The sequence below is a fragment of the Ictidomys tridecemlineatus genome, chromosome 3 (genome assembly GCF_052094955.1).
Source record: "Ictidomys tridecemlineatus isolate mIctTri1 chromosome 3, mIctTri1.hap1, whole genome shotgun sequence".
Lineage (NCBI taxonomy): Eukaryota > Metazoa > Chordata > Mammalia > Rodentia > Sciuridae > Ictidomys > Ictidomys tridecemlineatus.
The window spans coordinates 203,430,405-203,450,137 of NC_135479.1; the positions used below are offsets into that span (position 1 = coordinate 203,430,405).

At 34.4% G+C, this 19,733-nt stretch overlaps 2 protein-coding genes across 2 annotated transcripts; both read right to left on the reverse strand.

The window, feature by feature from the left end:
* Positions 1-848: 848 nt before the first annotated feature.
* Positions 849-4,533, reverse strand: LOC120890446 (uncharacterized). The gene is made up of 2 exons (XM_040287186.2): positions 4,340-4,533; positions 849-966 (listed from the first exon to the last, which is right to left on the reverse strand). Exons 1-2 carry the CDS (start codon positions 4,531-4,533, stop codon positions 849-851), a joined length of 312 nt encoding a protein of 103 aa, XP_040143120.2.
* Positions 4,534-10,028: 5,495 nt separating this feature from the next.
* On the reverse strand, positions 10,029-10,275 carry LOC101967175 (keratin-associated protein 19-7). Its single transcript, XM_005323545.3, has one exon. The coding sequence runs from the start codon at positions 10,273-10,275 to the stop codon at positions 10,039-10,041; it is 237 nt and encodes a 78-aa protein (XP_005323602.1). The 3' UTR covers positions 10,029-10,038.
* Positions 10,276-19,733: the final 9,458 nt, after the last annotated feature.

The following is a 19,733-nucleotide window of genomic DNA, read 5'->3' on the forward strand; positions in this document are numbered from 1 at the left end:
CTGCACCCCCTACCCCAGTTTTGTAAAGAACATTGTAACATATGATTCTTTTGTATCATGGCCATTACAAGTAGGTCAGAATTATAAGGGACAATGGCCCTCAGTTGATGAAAAACGTAGATTGCTTAGGAAATAAATATTACTTGCCAATCTGCTTCATTCCACCAAAAGAAAGTTTGAAAAAAATGCAAGGGCATGACTGACTGGAACAATGGTACCAAGATGATATTCATTGAACAGAAATATCATGTAACAGAATATGAGAATGGCCATCTCCATAGTAATTCCAGGAACACTTGAAGGACACTTATCCTCAGTGATTTAATGGAAGTAAGCTGTTTTCATTTATCATTAATATGATATCTCATGCTCCTGAGTTTGTGTAACAGCACACTAGAAATGTTCTCATTAGACTGTTATTGGAACACAGACCTCACTTCTTCATGGTAAATTTCTTCACAGTAATTGTTTTGTTAAACTAATATAAGAAAAAACATAGAAAATAACAAGAATATATTTATTTTAAGCAATCAATTTATGAGATAAATGCAAAATATAATTGTTCCCTAGCTATTTGCTCGAAAGATAATGTCATAGTAAAGGTGGTAAGAAAATTAAATCCAAATGAGGAAAGTAAACTAGAATGCTTATAGATATTAAATATGCATTATATCATGAGTGTATGGAGCCAGAGAAATGGTTTTATATGTTCATAGAAGTAACTTAAACAATGATAAATATCAATCAATTGATGATGGAGAAAATAGGGTGGATTTTTTCAGAATAAGACAAGGGATAGGAGCAAACACAATTGAAGGTTTTTCTCTGCTTCTGTTTTCAGTAATCATCTAGTAGAAGTGAGAAAATCCATATCCTCCATAGTATGATGGGCGGCCCAATCCATACCCATAACCTCCAAAGCCAGAGCCATATCCATAGCCTCCATAACCACAGCCATAGCCCAGTCTGTGAAAGCTGCCACAGCCACAGCCATAGCCATAGCCTAGGCCACCAAAGCCTCCAAAGCTTCCATAGTAGCTGCCATAGTAGCTCATGGTGTCAGGTGTGGTGAGTTGGTTTGCTGTTCAAGTCAAGATCTTGAGTGTAAATGTTAGCAGGTGCAGAGAGCTGATTATATAGTAGATCAGAGCATGTGATAAATCATGTGCCCTCCTTCTGTATCATTCCATGCATTATACTTGTCTGACACAACTCATTAATCTATTGTCTCTTGAAAACCATTTACTAAGGTTGTCTGAACTTGCTTGGCTACCTACTTAGATGTCCTTTATCTTATTGCTTTAATTTTATTGGAAGAATTTGCTGTTTTTTCCGAGATTACGCATACCAAACCCTAAAGAGAATTCTTTATTCCTAGCCACAAGATATCAGTCATTAAATACTTTAAAATATCTAACTAAGTATATTCTAAAGGAATTGTGTGGTCATGATAATAGATTCTGCAATATTTCAAGTAATAGGCAGGCAGGATTTTTAAAGTGATCAATTTCTTGAAAAGGCCTACATGTTTTGTAACATGAGAAACAAGAACTATTTGATTCAGTGGCTGAAAGTACCAGAAAACAATAGCAAAACATCACCTGACTTTAGAGTTTTAGAACTTTCACTAAACACAGTTGACATATATACTTTTGGATTTACAAACTAATATCCAAGATATTTGTACAATCACCAGTGGAGAGACTAGTATAGGGATCACAAACCCATCTCAGGAGAAGTTTTCCCAGAGTTCTCTATTTAGAACCTAGTCCTCTCTTTCTAATAAGTTCTGGCTTCAGCAATCCCACATGCAAGACTAAACATCCTCCTTGCATCATCTCTCCCTCTTTATCATTAATCATTAGACATGAGGCTTGTACCTTTTTCAAATCTCACTTCAAGCATCACCCAATGTCCTTTGCTCCAATTTTCATCACTGTATCCAGTTGAAAGCATGAAGCATGTCATATGGTTTTGATTATAATCATTTTTTTCAAATTAATACTATATCCCTTTTATGCAGATCTCCATGATCAGGAAAAAATTTACCCTTGTCTTCACTTGGCCTGTTCTGAACCCATTTTTCATTTCCAGGCCATTTCTAACTATCCTGTCCAAAAATATCAATCAGATCTTTCTAAGATACTGATAAAGTTATTTCTCACTTGAAAAATATTTCAACTCTTAAAATAATTTGGAAAGTTAAAAGGATTTTTAGTATTTAGAACAACTTAAGAAATTCTCTAAAAAGAAGACAAAATTACAAAAAAAGTCTAAATATAAAGAGACATTTTTTTTAGGACCAGTTGTTAGCCGGGTGTTCACTGTGTCACTCAGTTCAGCCCAGAGGGGAGGAAACACCCATGTCTGACCTCACCTTAAGCCTCACCAAGTGCACATTTTAACATTTGAAACTCATAAAACTTACTTGTTTCATATGACTCTAGTTATACTGATAAGATATGTTTCATATTTTTGAGTAATATTTCAGTGACATACTTTGAATACTGTAGTAGTTTATTCATAATTGAAAAGGGACACTTTCCCCCCCCCCCCACAGGGTTTTTTCCCTGACCTATTGTCAAAATTAAGAATAAAATTTAGTTAATACTCAAAAACATTTTTTGAATGAAGCATATGGTTATATGACTTTAACAGACATTAAAGCAAGGCCACTCAATACAATGAGAGCTACTTACTGATTATTCTAGAAAAATGTTTAAGGCTAGACATGAGTTCCAATAAGATGTCTGGTATTAGAATGTCACTGAACCCAATACTAGTCTTGCCCTGTGATACTTATGCTACTCTGACCCAACTTCAATCCATTTTTACTCACCATTTCAGAAAAATTGATAATTTCATTTTTAATGCACTATTTAGAACTGTAAAAAAATTACATACTTAAGGATTTCATATTCTTCTTGTGTAACTCTGTCATTGAATGTGATTATGATCAAAGCCTATTTTTGGTTTTGAGGCATAAGACTGTCTCCATATATGGAAACAATATGATACACAAATGGAATGCTTTAATAGTACAGTGAACTATACATATTCAATAAAGAAAACATCTATTATTTGTGTAACTTATTTCTTCACTATAAAAACAAGAAAAGAACAGTTTGAAAAGTATGCAAAAAATCTGTTGCTTTTTGTTCACTGAATGTACAAGTTAAAGATGTCTCAAAGGAATTTTATTTAAAAGGATGGTATTTTGTCTGTCATTTCACTGGATCAAAAGCACATTTGCATCATTATTAATTTTTTAGAAGTTTTAATTTGTGACCTAGAATTCCATTCATTATGGGTAGAGGAAGAAATGAAAAATGTTTTTGTGTTTTTTACACAGAGGGAAACAACTTTTGTTGTGCTTTCAAATATTTTTTTCTCAACTTAAATATAGATCAATGTGATCTTAAAATGAAATTATGATATGGATTATACTAAGACTATCAACATCAGTCATAATTATATTGTTTACTACATGGACAATATCCCTAGAGATACCATCCATGTCAGAAAAAAAATGCTTCTAGAGATACCCTGTGCAGCTGATTCAGGCTATATAACTTGGTCTTTGACAGGTTTGCATAGTTCTGTTTTCCCTGCTCAACCCACTATGGTGGTCCACTCACACTCAACAACATTGACTGAAAAAAGAGCTCTATATGATGACGTTTGGTTTGATTTTTAACCCAGAGTTGAATTTTAACATTGGGTCATTAGATAATGACATTCAGAGTCAGATAAAATATTAAGTGTTTGGTTCACTTATCAGTATAAGAAAAATAAAATGTTAAATAAACCTAAGTATTAATCTAAGAGAAGGGAAATACTAACAAGGTATGGTGTGATATCACAACATATGTATATATACCAAGTTCTGATTAAATCAAGGCAACCATATTTTTCTTCTCCTTAATTTTTCTTTATGTTTGGAATGTTTTCTACCTTTCAATTTCCATATATTCATTTACATGCATTTATAATCATGTGTGCACTGTATTTCTACTTGACAATTTTCAAAACTTAAGTATGGATACATAATTGAATTAAATAAACCAAACAAAAGCCATATTTTTAATTTCATATTAGATCATTTATTGGGAATTTAACCAGCTCTGCATCTCCTATCTAGGATGAAGTCACAAAATAATTTCTGATTTCTCTGAAATTCTTATATTTCACCTGTTTTTAAGTCTAAAGTCATCTAAGTCCATTGACTGAAGAATGTTTTAGCAAGTCCCCTCATAATAGCAGATGTTGAATTACTAGAGCAGGATTTCAACAGAAGCAAGAGAATCCATATCCTCCATAGCATGACGGACGGCCACACCCATATCCAAAGCCTCCAAAGCCAGAGCCATATCCATAGTCTCCATAGCCAGAGCCATATCCATAGTCTCCATAGCCACAGCCATAGCCCAGTCTGCGGAAGCTGCCACAGCCACAGCCATAGCCATAGCCCAGGCCACCGAAGCCTCCAAGGCCATAGCCCAGGCCTCCATAGTAGCTGCCATAGTGGCTCATGGTGTCAGGAGTGGTGAGTTGGTTTGCTGTTCAAGAAGAAAATGCTAAGTGTGAGTGTCAAACCCGGGAGCCATTGTTTTGTATCATTCTAAATTATTAGTTTAGTTGAAGCAACTCATTAATCTGTTTGCTAACCACAAGGAGAGGAATACAACTCATTAAAATTTTTTAGATTGCTTCACTGCCTGGTTAGTCTGAGCTTGATCTCATTACATTCTTTTCTTAATGAGACAAAGTCTATGTCTTCAATGTTACAAAATTAAAAATTTCTGGAATAGAATTCTTTATAATGAAGCATGTTGCATCATACAACTTTGATAGTGTTTTCTTATTAAGTATATTCTTATTTCTATTTTTCATATTATTCTTTGGAACTGGTATCTTTTACACCCATTCAGATTCAAATAAATGGTCAAGTTTAAAATCTTGAAACCTAGCACAGTCTGCAAATGTAAAATGTATTTCTTAGGTTGAGAAATCAAGGATATGCTTTACTTCAAATCAAAAGCAATCATTTTGAGTAGATAAATCTGATTATCACCGATAAATATGGAAACTGATGAATAAAAAGTCATTATATCAGCTCACAAAACTCTTTTTAATTTATCAATGTACTAAACTTTATGTCAGAAACTGAGGGACCGTCCAAAAATAAATTCTTTTATAACCAGCCTGAACATCTGTTCACATATACTCTCTTCATGCCATGACCTACTTTTCTAGAATAGATTCTATACAAAGTATCATCTAAATGGTCAGATGATCTTGGCTTCATGCTTTACATGCTTTTCTTCCTTGACTACTATTCTTCATAATCCATACTCTATTTTCCTTATCAAACCTCCCTTCAACCATGTGTTGAATTCATTCCCAGCACATACCAACACCATTTGGTTATTTTGTTCTTATATGTTTCTACAAGCAGACTTTCATTGTTCTATTCATATGTCTGCTTTGAGAATTATGTATCTACCTTTGCATATTGTTTCAGAGTTTTGTGTACTTCATTCCCCTTATTTCCTAACAATAAGCTAACATGCTTACACAAGACATTATTTATTATACAAATGTTTTAAGAAATATGTCTACGCTCCTATATGCTATTTTTAACAGGGCATCTTAAAGTCCTGATGCCTACGAAAATCCCCAAATATGAATCACAGCTTTGAAATGGCTATAAGCAGAAACCAGGATGAGAAGGGAGCAGATCAGTCTTTGCAGAGATCTTCAACCCCCTCTGAAAGATGGGAAATCAAGCCAAAAATGTAAACTGCACTGGAATATGACCATGTCTTGGGCTTGGGTCTTCAATCAGCTTCGCATGACTTTAAACACGTATGAGAGTATTTTTGTTCTTTAGGTTTTTGTTTAATTTTGTTTTGAGATCTACAAATAATATTCTTGGTAATATATTTTCTCAACTGGATTCTTTCACTATTCTTCTAAAAAGGAAGGAAAACCCTATTTGTTGGATGAATGAAAAGTGAATTTGACCAGTACAAAGCATAGAAATGATCTAAAGTAGAATATGGACTCACAATGGCTCATGGGTTTGAAAGGAATATTTAGCTCAATATTTGCCATGGCTGTTAAATACGTTTTTAACTTTTATCAAGATTGATTCCATCTTTACTTTTCATTCTGAAAAAGGCAACGGATGGCAAAATTTTTCATTCTCCATGAGTCATTTTGGAGATAAGCAAATATAAATATGCCAAGCAAGTTTAAGAATCTCATGAATGCTTGGGTGAATTTGTTAGGTTGTGTTGAAATGATCAAGTGCTGTTGATGTTATTGCTTCTGATGCATATAGCTATGCCTATTTCACATAAAAACAGATAGGTACTGCAAATTTTTAAAAAATTCTCAGTAGTGAAATATGCCCTAATATATTTTTGTTATTTAACCTGATTTATTTTCCCTCAAAGAAAAACAGTTATCTATCTAATGTATATCTCACTGTGATATGCATTCACACATTATATATTTATATATTCATAAGTTATAAAAAGATTCTATAAAGTATAGGAATGAAAGCCAAAGCATTCAAATACTTTTTATCAATTTTTTTGGTTGAAAAAAAATAATGGCAATATACTTTGGCTGCTGATGACTTTTAGAAATTGAGAAACATGTATTTCTTTTGAGGTTATTTTTCTCTTAACTCAGTGGACTCAATAACTTGGACAACTGTTTATCATCCTTTTCTTTGCAGATGGCTCCAAGAAGACAGTAAACTGATTATGAAGCTTAGATCCTGGGTTGCAAAATAGTGAAAATATAATTTTCCATTGGCCAAATCTTCCACTGGAAGGTAAGAGACCTTTCTCCATAAATTTAAACTGTTTTTTTTTCCAAAAACTCAGATAAAAAGTAAATTATAAAAAGGAACATAATAAAAATGACAATACATTTTACTAGGAGTCCTGTACTCATGACTTCCCAATCTAGTAACACTGATGATGGTTTTTGTTTTTATGCCTGTGTCTGTCGACTTTGGAACTATAAAACTGAAGAAGAAATTTCAGTGTCCTTAAAGTCAGGACACACTGTCCCCTAAACAGTAGTCTCCACAAACCTATCGTATTTGTAGTATGGTTTTGAAATTGAGCATTTCTTCACTTCTGGCTTTCTTTGAACTATTATGTTTCACTTATGATTCAGTGAAGGGATTTGGTTGCATTCAAGACTCTACAGCCTTGTGAGGTCCCTTTCGGAGGGAAGGGAGCATTGGAAATCCCAGAGGCATCAACTCATCTGCTCTGTGTATCAGGAGAGAACTTTAGGGAAAAAATGGAGATGTGATCATCACTTTTCTATTCGTTTAAAACATAGATCACCATAATTTATAGTTTCCAGTTTTATTTTCCTTGTTTCATAAATACAAGCCATTTTGATCTGATAATCCTAGCATACTGTTGTTCAAACATTAAAGTCAGTTCTCCTTGGTTCATGTCTCTTTTTATTCAGTTCTTAAAACCTTGCATTTATGAGTTTATTTCACAATAAATTTTCCCTTTGCTTTCCTTCTGTTCATTTTTTCATACACAAGCAATATCTATCATGTTCTCAAATATATTAAATTTTAATAGGGTCTTAAATATTGATTAAATTCCACCTCCAAAGACCCTGTAGAGTTCATCGAGAGACTACTAACATGAGAATGTCTTTATAATCTTCAAAACTATAAATACAATGTGAAAAGATGGAGTGTAGGAAATAATATTGGAGACAAGTAGTTCCTCAACTGTATCAGGACCCAACACTAACATGAAGGCTGGCTAATCCCAATGCAAATATGCCTTCAAATTGATTTTAAACATATAATTAATTGATGTTTTACATATAGAGATCATTTTTAGGATCATTGATTTTTTCATTCTTCTGAGTCTATAGTGATATCTGAATATTATTTGAATTTGGTTTACCTAATTCCTAATGATATTAGTGATTGTTACATACGCTTACAGGTCACTTTAGATATCCTCTTTTGTGAAGTGCCTGTTCAAATACTTTTTCCATTTTATATTTGGCTTATAATATTTTAGTATTTATTAGCAGGACTTATTTACATATTTTTGTATATCTATACATTTTGTCAGACTTATGAATCGACAATAGTTTCGCCCCTTATGTAGTTAGTTTTATTTCATATTAAGTAGTATCCATATAAGAATATAATAATATAGTGAAATCTACTTTATTAATTAATTTCATGTTTAGTGCTGTTGGTTCTAATTAAGAAATTTTTAATATTATTACTTAATATTTTTGTCAGCTTTCTTTAAAACTTTTTGCCCTTTAATCAATTATTTTAAAGGAAACTAAACAGACAGTGGTAATTTGAGTATTTAATTCTCATTGCCTCAAGAGAAAGCCATATAACTCACAAATAAATCAAACAAGTTTTATGGTGTCACCTTCTACCTATTCAACTTTGCCAACAATGCATCAGTTTTGGGTCTGATGATTGTATTTTTATATGTTATCCAAAGGATAAGCAAATATGTTCCCTGCAAGTAAAGATATCCTGGAATATTTCTTTGTAATTCTCCAAGAATCCATAAAAGCAATAAATTCAATATCTAATACTATGATAATGCTATATTATAGTAGATGTACTAAGCATTTTCTCCTGGTAGTTGCATTGATTCTTTTTATTTATTATTACAGAAAACTGAATAAATATTGTTATATTCCATTAAACTAAGTAGTGAAGTCCTCCACTGGAATCACTCAGCATTCCTGCTTCATGCTTGCCAGTGAAAAGTAATATACTATGACTACATGGATTCAAATTCTTACAGGCAGGTTGCATAAAGATATTTTTCTATGCTTAATAAGCAGATCTGAAATGGGTTGGGTGTGTAGCTCGGTGAGAGAGTGCTTGCCTCATACAGAAGGACCAAGTTTCAATCCCCATTGGTCAGATTTCCATTGCTGTATTTAATTTTCATTACCTCAAGAGAAAGCCATACAACAGATAAACAACATAAACATCTCAAGGAGGAAAAAAAGTTTGTCTTGGCTCATGGTTTCAGAGTTTTCAGTCCATGATCAGATGGTTATACTTTTCTCTGAACCTAAGTTAAGACAGAACATCATGGTAGACATGCAAGATGGTAAAAAGCTTCTCAGCTCTTGGCAGTCAGGAAGCAAAAAAGAAAAATAGAAAGGTCTGAAGCAAGATATAGATCCTAAGGGTATGCTTTGAGTGACCTACTTCTTCCAACCATGCTCCATCTGCTTGCAGTTTTTACCACCTTCCAATAGTCCATTTTTATTAACTCATCAATGAAATGATCCATCAATGAGGTCAGAGCCCTCTTGACCTAATCACTTTCCCAAATCTCCTCCTCTGTATACTACTGCATGAGGATCCAAGCCTTTGATATATGGTACACTGGGGACATTCCAGGTCTAAACATGATAACACACACACACACACACACACACACACACACACACACATACACACTAGTCTGAATCTTTCTGATTCATCTTAATACTTTAATTTTATTTAAATTTAGCATCAGCATTGTTTACTACTTACTTTATTCAGATACAGTTAAAGAAGGATCATCAGATCTAAAATGCTTAAATAAAAATAGATGTTTAATGTGGAATGTAGACAACTCTTCATAAACTGAATGTGGTAATTGCATAAACCCAGGAATAGAATTTTTAGGGTTTTTATTTAATTACTTTTTGAAAGCACTCAAGAAGAAAAATGAACAACAAAGATAAAGCTAGCATTTAAACACATAAATGCATTGATAAATGCCATTCAAATTAAGACAGCTGAAATATTCTATATTTATTCAAGTACAGATAGAGGACATCAGGATGCATGTAATTACAGGATGAAAAATACTCTTAAAGTAGACTCTTAAAAAGTATTTTTTGCTATTGTTTTGGTCCAAAGAAACATCGTTTGATTCAATTTTTGCCAAATTTGCTTAATCCTCTTATGGACTCAGAAGTAATGTTCCTCTGGGGAGGATTTCAGTAGAAGTGAGAGAATCCATATCTTCCATAGCATGATGGACGGCCACATCTATATCCAAAGCCTCCAAAGCCTCCAAAGCCTCCAAAGCCAGAGCCATATCCATAGCCTCCATAGCCACAGCCACAGCCCAGTCTGCGGAAGCTGCCACAGCCACAGCCATAGCCATAGCCCAGGCCACCGAAGCCTCCAAGGCCATATCGCAGGCCTCCGTAGTAGCTGCTGTGGTGACACATGGTTTCAGAGGTGTTGAGTTTGGATTGCTGTTGAAAACAAGGTCCTGAGTGTGAATGTCAGCAGGTGAAGGGGGGTGCTTATATACCAAACTCAGAGCATGTGATAAGTCACGTACATAACCTGCTTGTGTCATCTTTAAAAATTCCAATTGCTTAACTGTACTCATTAACTCACTGTCTTCTGACACAAGGAGCAAGCTTTGCATTCTTTAAATTATTTGAGTGTGCTTAGCTACAGAGTTAGGGTGGCCCTTAAAACTTATTGCATCATTTAATGAGAAGACTGACCTTACTTGCTTCAATATTTGCTTTGTCTTCAAAGACTGGCATACCATTCCTCAAATAGAATTTTTCATAGACAGGCATATGATGTTAATCACATTTAATAGTCGTGTTTTTCAAGTAAATATTATTTTCATGTCTGTTTTTCCTTGAATTGATATGCTTAATTGACAAAATAAAGAAATGTGCCAAATTCAATGCTTTGTAATCCTTCATATCCTTTTAAAGCATCTTATTCCTCAGCCTAAAAAGTGAATTATCAATCTTCTTCAGCAATAAGAAAATAAACATTTAGAGGTCATAAAGCATTGATTCAGATGTTGTCCACTAGCAATAAATTCTAGAAATAATGAAGGGATCTCTTTTTTAAGTTTTGAAACACGTATCATTATCATTACTGTTGCTTACTACTTTGGGTAATAAAATATTTCTGATTTTTATGATTGTTATGGTTTTATGATTGTTATTTACTATTATTAACACTTAATTATGAACTAAAATCCATTCTTTGCATTAGGATTCACTCTTTGTATCGTATAGTTCTATTGACTTTGAAACCATGTGAAAAAATTGCTCAGAAACTTTGATCAAAATTTTAACTCACAGGCTGGGATTGGAGCTCAGTGGTAGAGCACTTGCCTAGCATGTGTGAGGTGCTGGGTTCGATCCTCAGCACACATAAAAAATAAATTAATAAAATAAAGGTATTGTGTCCACGTATAACTAGAAGAAAAAAGTCAAAAAAATTTAACTCAGAAGCAACCTTAAAGGCTGATAAGGAATCTGCCTCTCAGATTCTAACCCTCTTCCCTGACATATCCTTTCAATGTTTTCCAAAAATGCAAAGAACATTTTTCCCTTTCTTTATTGTTTTCTGCCATTTCCTGATCAATATATTTGATATCTTATATATCCTTTTTAAAGTTAATAGACTTTACATTTGGAACTGTTCTACAGTTAAAGAAAAATTGACTATAAATAGAGTTTTCTTATATCCTCCATGTTCATACACAGTTTCCTCTTATTAACATTTAGCATTAGTAATTTATTGCTCATGAATTACAATTAATGAACCAAATTGATAAATTATTAAGAACTAAAATTCCACCATTTAATTAGGATTTACTCATTATATTTTACAGTTTTGTGGGTTTAGGCAAGATTATAAAGTCAGGCTAAAACAATTATATTATCGTAATTTCACTGGTCCAAAAACTCAAGTTTCACCTCCTCTTTCTTCACTTCTCTAAAATTCTCGGCAACCATAGATCTGTTTATCATGTCTATAGATTTTTATAGAGGAAAACTCCAGAATATCTTATAGTCAGAACCATACAGTATTGTGGCCTTTTCTCATTGAATTCTTTCATTTAGCAATATGCTTTTAAAGTCCCCTCCTTTCCTCGGTAGCTCATTTCTGTTTATCCCTGCCTACTATTCCACTGTATACATGTAACACAGTTTGTGAGTTCACTTAGTTCATTTAGTTCATTTAGTTCATGAAAGGCAGCTTTGTTTTCAAATTATAGCAACTATGTATAAAATTTCTATTTTGGTCAGTTTTTCATTAATGTGACTAAAACACCTCACAAAAGCCACCTAGAGGAGGAAAGTTTTATTTTGTGTCATGGCTTCAAAGGTTTAGTCCTTGGTCAGAGGACTCCATAGCTCAGGGCCCAAGGTAAGGCAAAACATCATGGTGGAATGGTATGGCAGTGAAAATCATCTCAGGACAAGGCAACCAGGAAGTAGAGAGTAAGGTCTGCTCAGCAGGGGTAAAATATAAAGTGTGAAGGCTCTCCCTGAGCCACACCGTACTTGCCTACAGTTATCAACCAAGGAAATATATATCAGTGGATTAATCCACCTATTGTACACTTCACCTTTGAACATTCTTACATTATCTCACACATGAGCCTTTGGAGTATACTGCAAAAAGTTAAAGCATAACAACTTCTATAAACATTTGTGTTCATATTTTCAGGTGGACATAAGCTTTCAACTCATCTAAGTAAATATCAAAGAGTGCAATTACTGGATCACATAGTAAGAGTATCTTTAGCTCTACAAGAAACTGCCGAATGATCTTGCAAATTTGCTCTACCATTTCACATTCCCATAAGCTATGAGACTTTCTGTCACTCCAGACTTTCTGTCACTTGTTGCCAGTGCTCTGAATTTCAGCCATCCTATTAGGCATGTTAAAAATCCCTTTTAAAACATAATCCACCATGTGTTCTGCCCTTAGTTACCAGGTTAACATACATGAAATTGTGAAATATGTAAATCTATTGAAACCCATCATTTTAAAAATTGTTTCTGTTCTCATTTGTTTGTTTTGGTGTAAGACATTTAGAGGTAAATATCTCCTAGCCACAGCTGACAATATACTCACATTGAGTGCAAATACTCTGTAATAACAATGTTGAAGAATAGACCACATATGATTAAAATGTTATACTTGTAAACCTATTTTCCTTCTTCTAATAACTTTTACATTTAATTTTAGGAGTAGATAGTGAATTCAGAATGCATAATACACGTCGTGTAAATGCGTGGAGATTTTGATAGCAGTTCAGGGATAGATCTTCTGTTCTGCAGAGACAATGTATGATATAGAAGTGGACAGATAAAGTCCTTTATAATAAATTACTTTATACACAATCCATTTCAATTCTCCCTTGTACAGTTATCAGTATTCATTTTAATCAATCTTTAGCTTCAGATGCTTATAAGAGGAAGGATAGCATCTTCAACAAATGGTGCTGGGAAAATTGGAAATCCATATGCAACAAAATGAAATTGAATCCCTTTCTCTCACCAGCCACAAAAGTTAACTCAAAATGGATCAAGGAGCTAGATATAAAAACAGAGACACTGCGTCTGATAGAAGGAAAAGTTGGCTACGATCTACATATTGTGGGGTCGGGCTCCAAATTCCTTAATAGAACGCCCGTAGCCCAAGAGTTAATGACAAGAATAAATAAATGGGACCTACTTAAACTAAAAAGTTTTTTCTCAGCAAGAGAAACAGTAAAAGAGGTAAATAGAGAGCCTACATCCTGGGAACAAATTTTTACCCCTCACACCTCAGATAGAGCCCTAATATCCAGAATGTACAAAGAACTCAAAAAATTAAACAATAAGATAACAAATAATCCAATCAAAAAATGGGCCAAGGACCTGAACAGACACTTCTCAGAGGAGGACATACAATCAATCCACAAGCACATGAGAAAATGCTCACCATCTCTAACAATCAGAGAAATGCAAATCAAAACCACCCTAAGATACCATTTCACTCCTGTAAGATTGGCAGCCATTATGAAGTCAAACAACAATAAGTGTTGGCGAGGATGTGGGGAAAAGGGCACACTTGTTCACTGCTGGTGGGACTGCAAAATGGTGAGGCCAATTTGGAAAGCAGTATGGAGATTCCTGGGAAAGCTGGGAATGGATCTACCATTTGACCCAGCTATTGCCCTTCTTGGACTATTCCCTGAGGACCTTAAAAGAGCACACTATACGGATACGGCCACATCAATGATTATAGCAGCACAATTCACAATAGCTAGACTGTGGAACCAACCTAGATGCCCTTCAATAGATGAGTGGATAAAAAAATTGTGGCAGCTATACACAATGGAGTATTATGCAGCACTAAGAAACGACAAAATCATAGAATTTGCAGGGAAATGGATGGCATTAGAGCAGATTATGCTAAGTGAAGCTAGCCAAGCCCTAAAAAACAAATGTCAAATGTCTTCTTTGATATAAAGAGAGCCACTAAGAATAGAACAGGAAGGAAGAGCATGAGGAAAAGACTAATAGTAAACTAAGACGAATGGGGGGAGAGAAAGGAAGAGAGAAGGGAAAACATATGGAAATGGTAGGAGACCTTCAGTGATACACAAAATTATAAGAGGTTATGAGGGGCAAGGGGGTGGGGGGAAAAAAAGGGGGAGAGAATTGAACAACAGCAGAGGAGGTAGAGAGGGAAGATGGGAGGGGAGGGGAGGGGAGGGGGGATAGTAGGGGATAGGAAAGGTAGCAGAATACAACAGTCACTAATATGCCATTATGTAAAAATGTGAGTATGTAACAGAAGTGAGTCTGTATTATGTATTTGGGGAGTTCAAAACCCAATTGAGTCGAATGTATGAAAGATGATATGTCTTGAGCTCTGTAATGTTTTGAACAATCAATAAAAAAAAAAAAAAGAAAACAAAGGAACAAATTTTATAGAAAGAAGGGTGCTTCCCACAATCTCCATCCTCTGGGTTGATGGTTTTGTATTTTTTAATTTTCTGTCCTGGAAAAACAATTTGCTCAGACAAAACAAAGAGAGACCCTTTGTACAGGTGCTTTCAGTTCCCCAGACATTTTTGAGGTGATGAGATGAAGGGGGTTTAAATGAGTCTCAAAAAAATGATCCCCCAGAACTTCTCAGAGAGAACCTATGGTGCTCATGTTGATCTCCTTGACCTTAACCTAGGTCACCGTATTACTGGAATTCCTCTGAATATTCTACAAACAGAATATTGTGGGTTAATGGGTTCAAGTAGGGTATATGACTCATAGGTACAAACCAGATAATTCTATAAGTGTAAACATTTGGTGCAATCTTGTCTATTAGTGTGTACATTTTAAACCAAATGTACTTCATACTTGATCAAATAGTTCATATTTTTTTAATAATTTTCTTTGGGTAATTTTGCTTTTTTTTATTGGTTCCTTATATTAGGTTTCATAATATTAGGGCTCTTTTTGACATAATCATATATACATGGAATATAATTTGCCCCAATTCAGTCCCCAGTACTTCAAATTTCTCTTCCTTCTCTTTCCCCTGGTTCTCATTGCTCAACTCTTCTGACTTTCTATTTATTTTTACTTTTTCAAATTAGTGCATTATGGGTACACATAAAGGTGAAATTCACTGTGGCTTATTCATATTTATACATAGGAAAGTTATGTAGGATTCATTACAACGCTCCTCCCTTTTCTCTTCCTTCCCTCTTCTCCCTCATGCCCCTTCCTATACTCCACTGATCTCTCTTCTATTCCATTTTCATGGAATCTGCTCCCCTTTTTTGTTCCTTATTTTGGTTTAACTTCCACATATCAAGGAAACATTTGACCTTTAGTGTCTCTGGGTCTGGCTTATTTTACTTAGCAAGATTAGAGCCCATCAATACATTAATAAGACATAAATAACCTGTTTTCTCCTGCTTTATTTTGTATCTTCACTTTCACCATAAGATCTTGCTCTTGTTCTCTTTGCCTATTGTGTCCTTTTTTATTATTTTTTCCAGGCAATATCAATTACCCATTCAATGATTATTTAGATATTATATATAAAATGAAAATTTAAACCCAGGACTCTTTGATATTCAATAGATATCATTAACATTAGAAATATCTCCAGGATCTCCAAAGTGCATTAAAATATCCACAGGGTTTCCGAAATAATATTAAAAGATAAGGGTAGAAAAGAAGAGCTGAAGGGAAAAGTCCATAATCTGGCACTAAGAAGTCGTGAACTACAATCAAAACTTCCCTCTAGCATGGTTAAGCTCCCTCAGTTGTGACTGTAACTTTAACCTTAAACCTTTCAAATTCTGTTAATTTTCTTTTTCCTATAAATGAAAGACAAATAAGTTTTGTCCTAAAAGTGATTTTCAATGGTGTATTTTCAGGACTAGATGGGTTTACGTCTCTACAATAACTATTATGCTGTGACAACACCATAAGTAAGTGTTGCATAGATGAGTGAATTCCAAAGTCTTTAAATGTGAGCATTTTGCCCCACACAGGTTTGGAAATTTGCTGAATTCATCCAACCAATAGGATTTTAAGAAGAGATGAGATCAAGAGATTTTTGATTTTAGAAGAATATATAATCTTTATTTCATTTACAATTGTTATTTTATTGGAAGCATAATATATGCAGGATAATGGAGTATATCATTATATAAATTTAAGTGTAACATTTGATGATTTTTTGCAGTATGAAATGGTATGATGTGAATGTGAAGGATTCCCCTAAGCTCATGTGTGAGATAGTGCAAGAAGGTTTAGAGATGGAATGATTGGATCATGAAACTCTCAACCCAATTAGTGAATTGATCACTTTATTGGATTAACTGAGCTGTAGCTGAAGGTGAGTAGAGTGTGGCTGGAGGAGGTGGGTCCTTGGGGACATGCCTTTGGCTGTTTATTTTGTAATTGGCAAGTGGAGTCTCTCTCTCTCTCTCTCTCTCTCTCTCTCTCTCTCTCTCCCCTACCTAATCATCAGGTGAGCCACTTTCCTCTGCCATAGTCTTCCACCATGATGTTCTGCCTCACCTTGAATCCCAAGGAATTGGAGCTGGTTGCTATGGACTGAGACTTCTGTGACAGTGAGTCCCAAAAATTAACTGTTCCTCCTCTAAAATTGTCCTTTTTGGGACTTTTAATCACAGCAGTGAAAAAGCTGCTCCCTTCATCTGCAGTTTCATTCTCTCCACTTTTAGTTGCCTACCGTCAAACACAGTGCTTGTTTTAATCAGCTTTCTCACTGCTATGACTAAAATGTCTGGACCAGCACAATTGTAGAGGAGGAAAAGTTTATTTAAGGGCTTATGGTTTAGCCATCTCAGTTACCAGAGCAACTGTCCTGGTAGCAGAGTTTGTGTTCAAGCAACTCTTAAGTAGCCAATGCTAATACCAGCGTCACCTCACCTCTTTCCATCATGTAGGCACTGTGTCACCTCATATCACCATGATAAGAAGCTATTCACACAAAACATTTTCAGAGACTTTACATTCACAAGACTTTTATTACAATATACTGTTATAAATGTTATATTTAATTATTAGTTTTTAATATTGCATCCAGTATGTCAAATAAATTTTGTCTTGAGTACATATGCATGGGAGAAACAGAGTTTGCTGCTGTCTTAATAAGTTTAGGCATCCCCTGGGGGTGGGGTTAGAAAACTTCTGCCATGAACAGTGGGGGCAGAACTGTATGCCTCTACTACTTCAGCAAGCATGCCATATCCCAGAATGTTTCCACTGATTCTTTTTAATCAATATATTTCCCAGAGGTAACTATCTTTTTAAATTTTAACACCTAATATCAATAGATCTTGTCAGTAGTTTTCCAAAAGAGATTTTAAGTTTATAGTCTTCCTAGCATATAATACAGTTCTAGACACATCTATAGCAATGTCCTGTTTTAACTATTGACTCCTCTTGTGGGCATGCAGTAATAATAGCAGAGTATTGTTTTATTTTGATATTTATCTGATGGGCAATGACAGTGGGCATCATTTCATATTGGTCATTTAGATACCTTCTTTTTGAAATGTCCTGCTCAAGTGTTTTGCCCATTTTCAAGAGGGTTTGTAATATCAGCATTGATTTATAGGAGCTCTTTATAGACAGATGTTTTGTCAGATGTTTGTCTTGAAAATATTTATTTCCAGTATATGTTTGGTTTGTTCCCTTTAAAATGTCTATATATGAAAAGTTTTTTTACTATCATGAAATCCAATATGTTAACCTGTGTATATGTAATACTTTTTTGTTCTAATTAAGGAATTTTGAGTACCTGGATCTCATTTTTAATTCTTTTGTCAAGTCTCTTCAAAACTGGTACCATTTTTCAGTACACTCTAAATTGAAAGATAATTGTTAATTTGAATATTTATTTCTCATTTAATCAACTGGAAGCTATAAAGTCACAAATGAGCCTGGCAGATTGGATGATGTCTCTCTGCCTTTTGAACTCTGTCAGATCTTTCCTCAGCTGTGGGGCTGAAGATTCTATGATGCATTCTTTATTTTTATTTGTTCTAATTAATTATACGTGACAGTAGAATGCATTTTCACACACCAGAAAAAAATTCAGTATAAATTCTCACTCTTCTAGTTGTACACAATGTAGAATCACCCCTGTTGGGTAATCATATATGTACATAGAGAAATAATGTCTGATTCATTCTAATACCCTTCTTACCTCCCATGTCTCTTCCCCTCCCTTCACTCCCCTCTGTCTAACCCAAAGTACATCTATTCCTCCCTAGCTCCCACCCCCTTATTGTGAATTGCATTATTTTTATGAGTAGGCATAGCTTTTCCTTGAAAGGAAATGAAGCTCTAGAGAGCTATTCTTTTAACTCCAGCTTCAATCAATATAATCTAGCAATCAGGGGTGTAATAATATGGCAAAATTGCATTATACTGAGAGTGTTAAATACTTTCTCCAAATAATTATATTGAAAAAGTTTTCTTCTTTAGAAATACAAAATGTCGTTCATTACTTAGTAGAAGAGTTTGGTATGAAATTCTGATTTACTCCAACTAAGTAGTACGGTCCCCAGTGATGACACTAAGATACACCCTCTCAGATTTCTTCATTGTGAGACTATAGAACTTCACTTAATTGTGTCAAAGAGTTGCTAATATTATCTGCTATGCCAATCCATCCCTGTGTTCAGTAAATAAGTCTGATATTCTTGATAATTTTTTTTAAATGTTTGGATTTGGCACTTTTACAACTTGATCTGACATAGCTACAGCTAAATTAGAAACTGACAAATTCACCATTCTACAACAGAATATTCAAAAATCAAAATCATTACAGGTGGTCCCTTGTCCCTGATAATTAAACTTTTCAGAGAAACACATGACCAGAACTTTGAAGATACTTCATTTATCGCGTGAAAGGAAGGTAGTGCCCATGAATGGGACAGTGTGACGGGGCAGGTGTATGCCTACTAGTCATTGAAACAGGTTTCCAGCCTGGGATTTACAGCACAGGACAGTTTTTGATCCTTAGCAAATGATTTCATTTTTGAAGGTTCTTTCCTCTCCAAGATGGTGTTAGAGTAAGCACTGAGTAAACTTTACATTATTTCTGCTAATTCCGTACTTTATCCTTGTATTATTCCCTGGTATAACTGAATTGGTTAACTGAAAAAAAAAAAAAAGAGGCTTCCACTTCATTTTGGTTTGAAAATCTAACTATTTTTTTCTAAATGATAGTGAGGGTTTATTATCTAATTTTCATAAGCAAATAATTACTTGAAGTATTTGAAACAGCCCACTTCTTGTTGTTAGTTAAACCAAGGTCAGCATTACAAGAAACTTGGTTAGAGTGCATGAAGTTGAAAGCCAGTCATGGTTTC

Bases quoted from the DNA above. Each gene is read 5' to 3' on its own strand.
- LOC120890446 (XM_040287186.2), bottom strand. From the start codon at position 4,533: ATGAGCCACTATGGCAGCTACTATGGAGGCCTGGGCTATGGCCTTGGA. The intron at 967-4,339 runs GTGTGGCCGTCC...CAGCTTTCACAG, and splicing joins TTTGGAGGCTTTGGATATGG to ACTGGGCTATGGCTGTGGTT.
- LOC101967175 (XM_005323545.3), bottom strand. From the start codon at position 10,275: ATGTGTCACCACAGCAGCTACTACGGAGGCCTGCGATATGGCCTTGGA.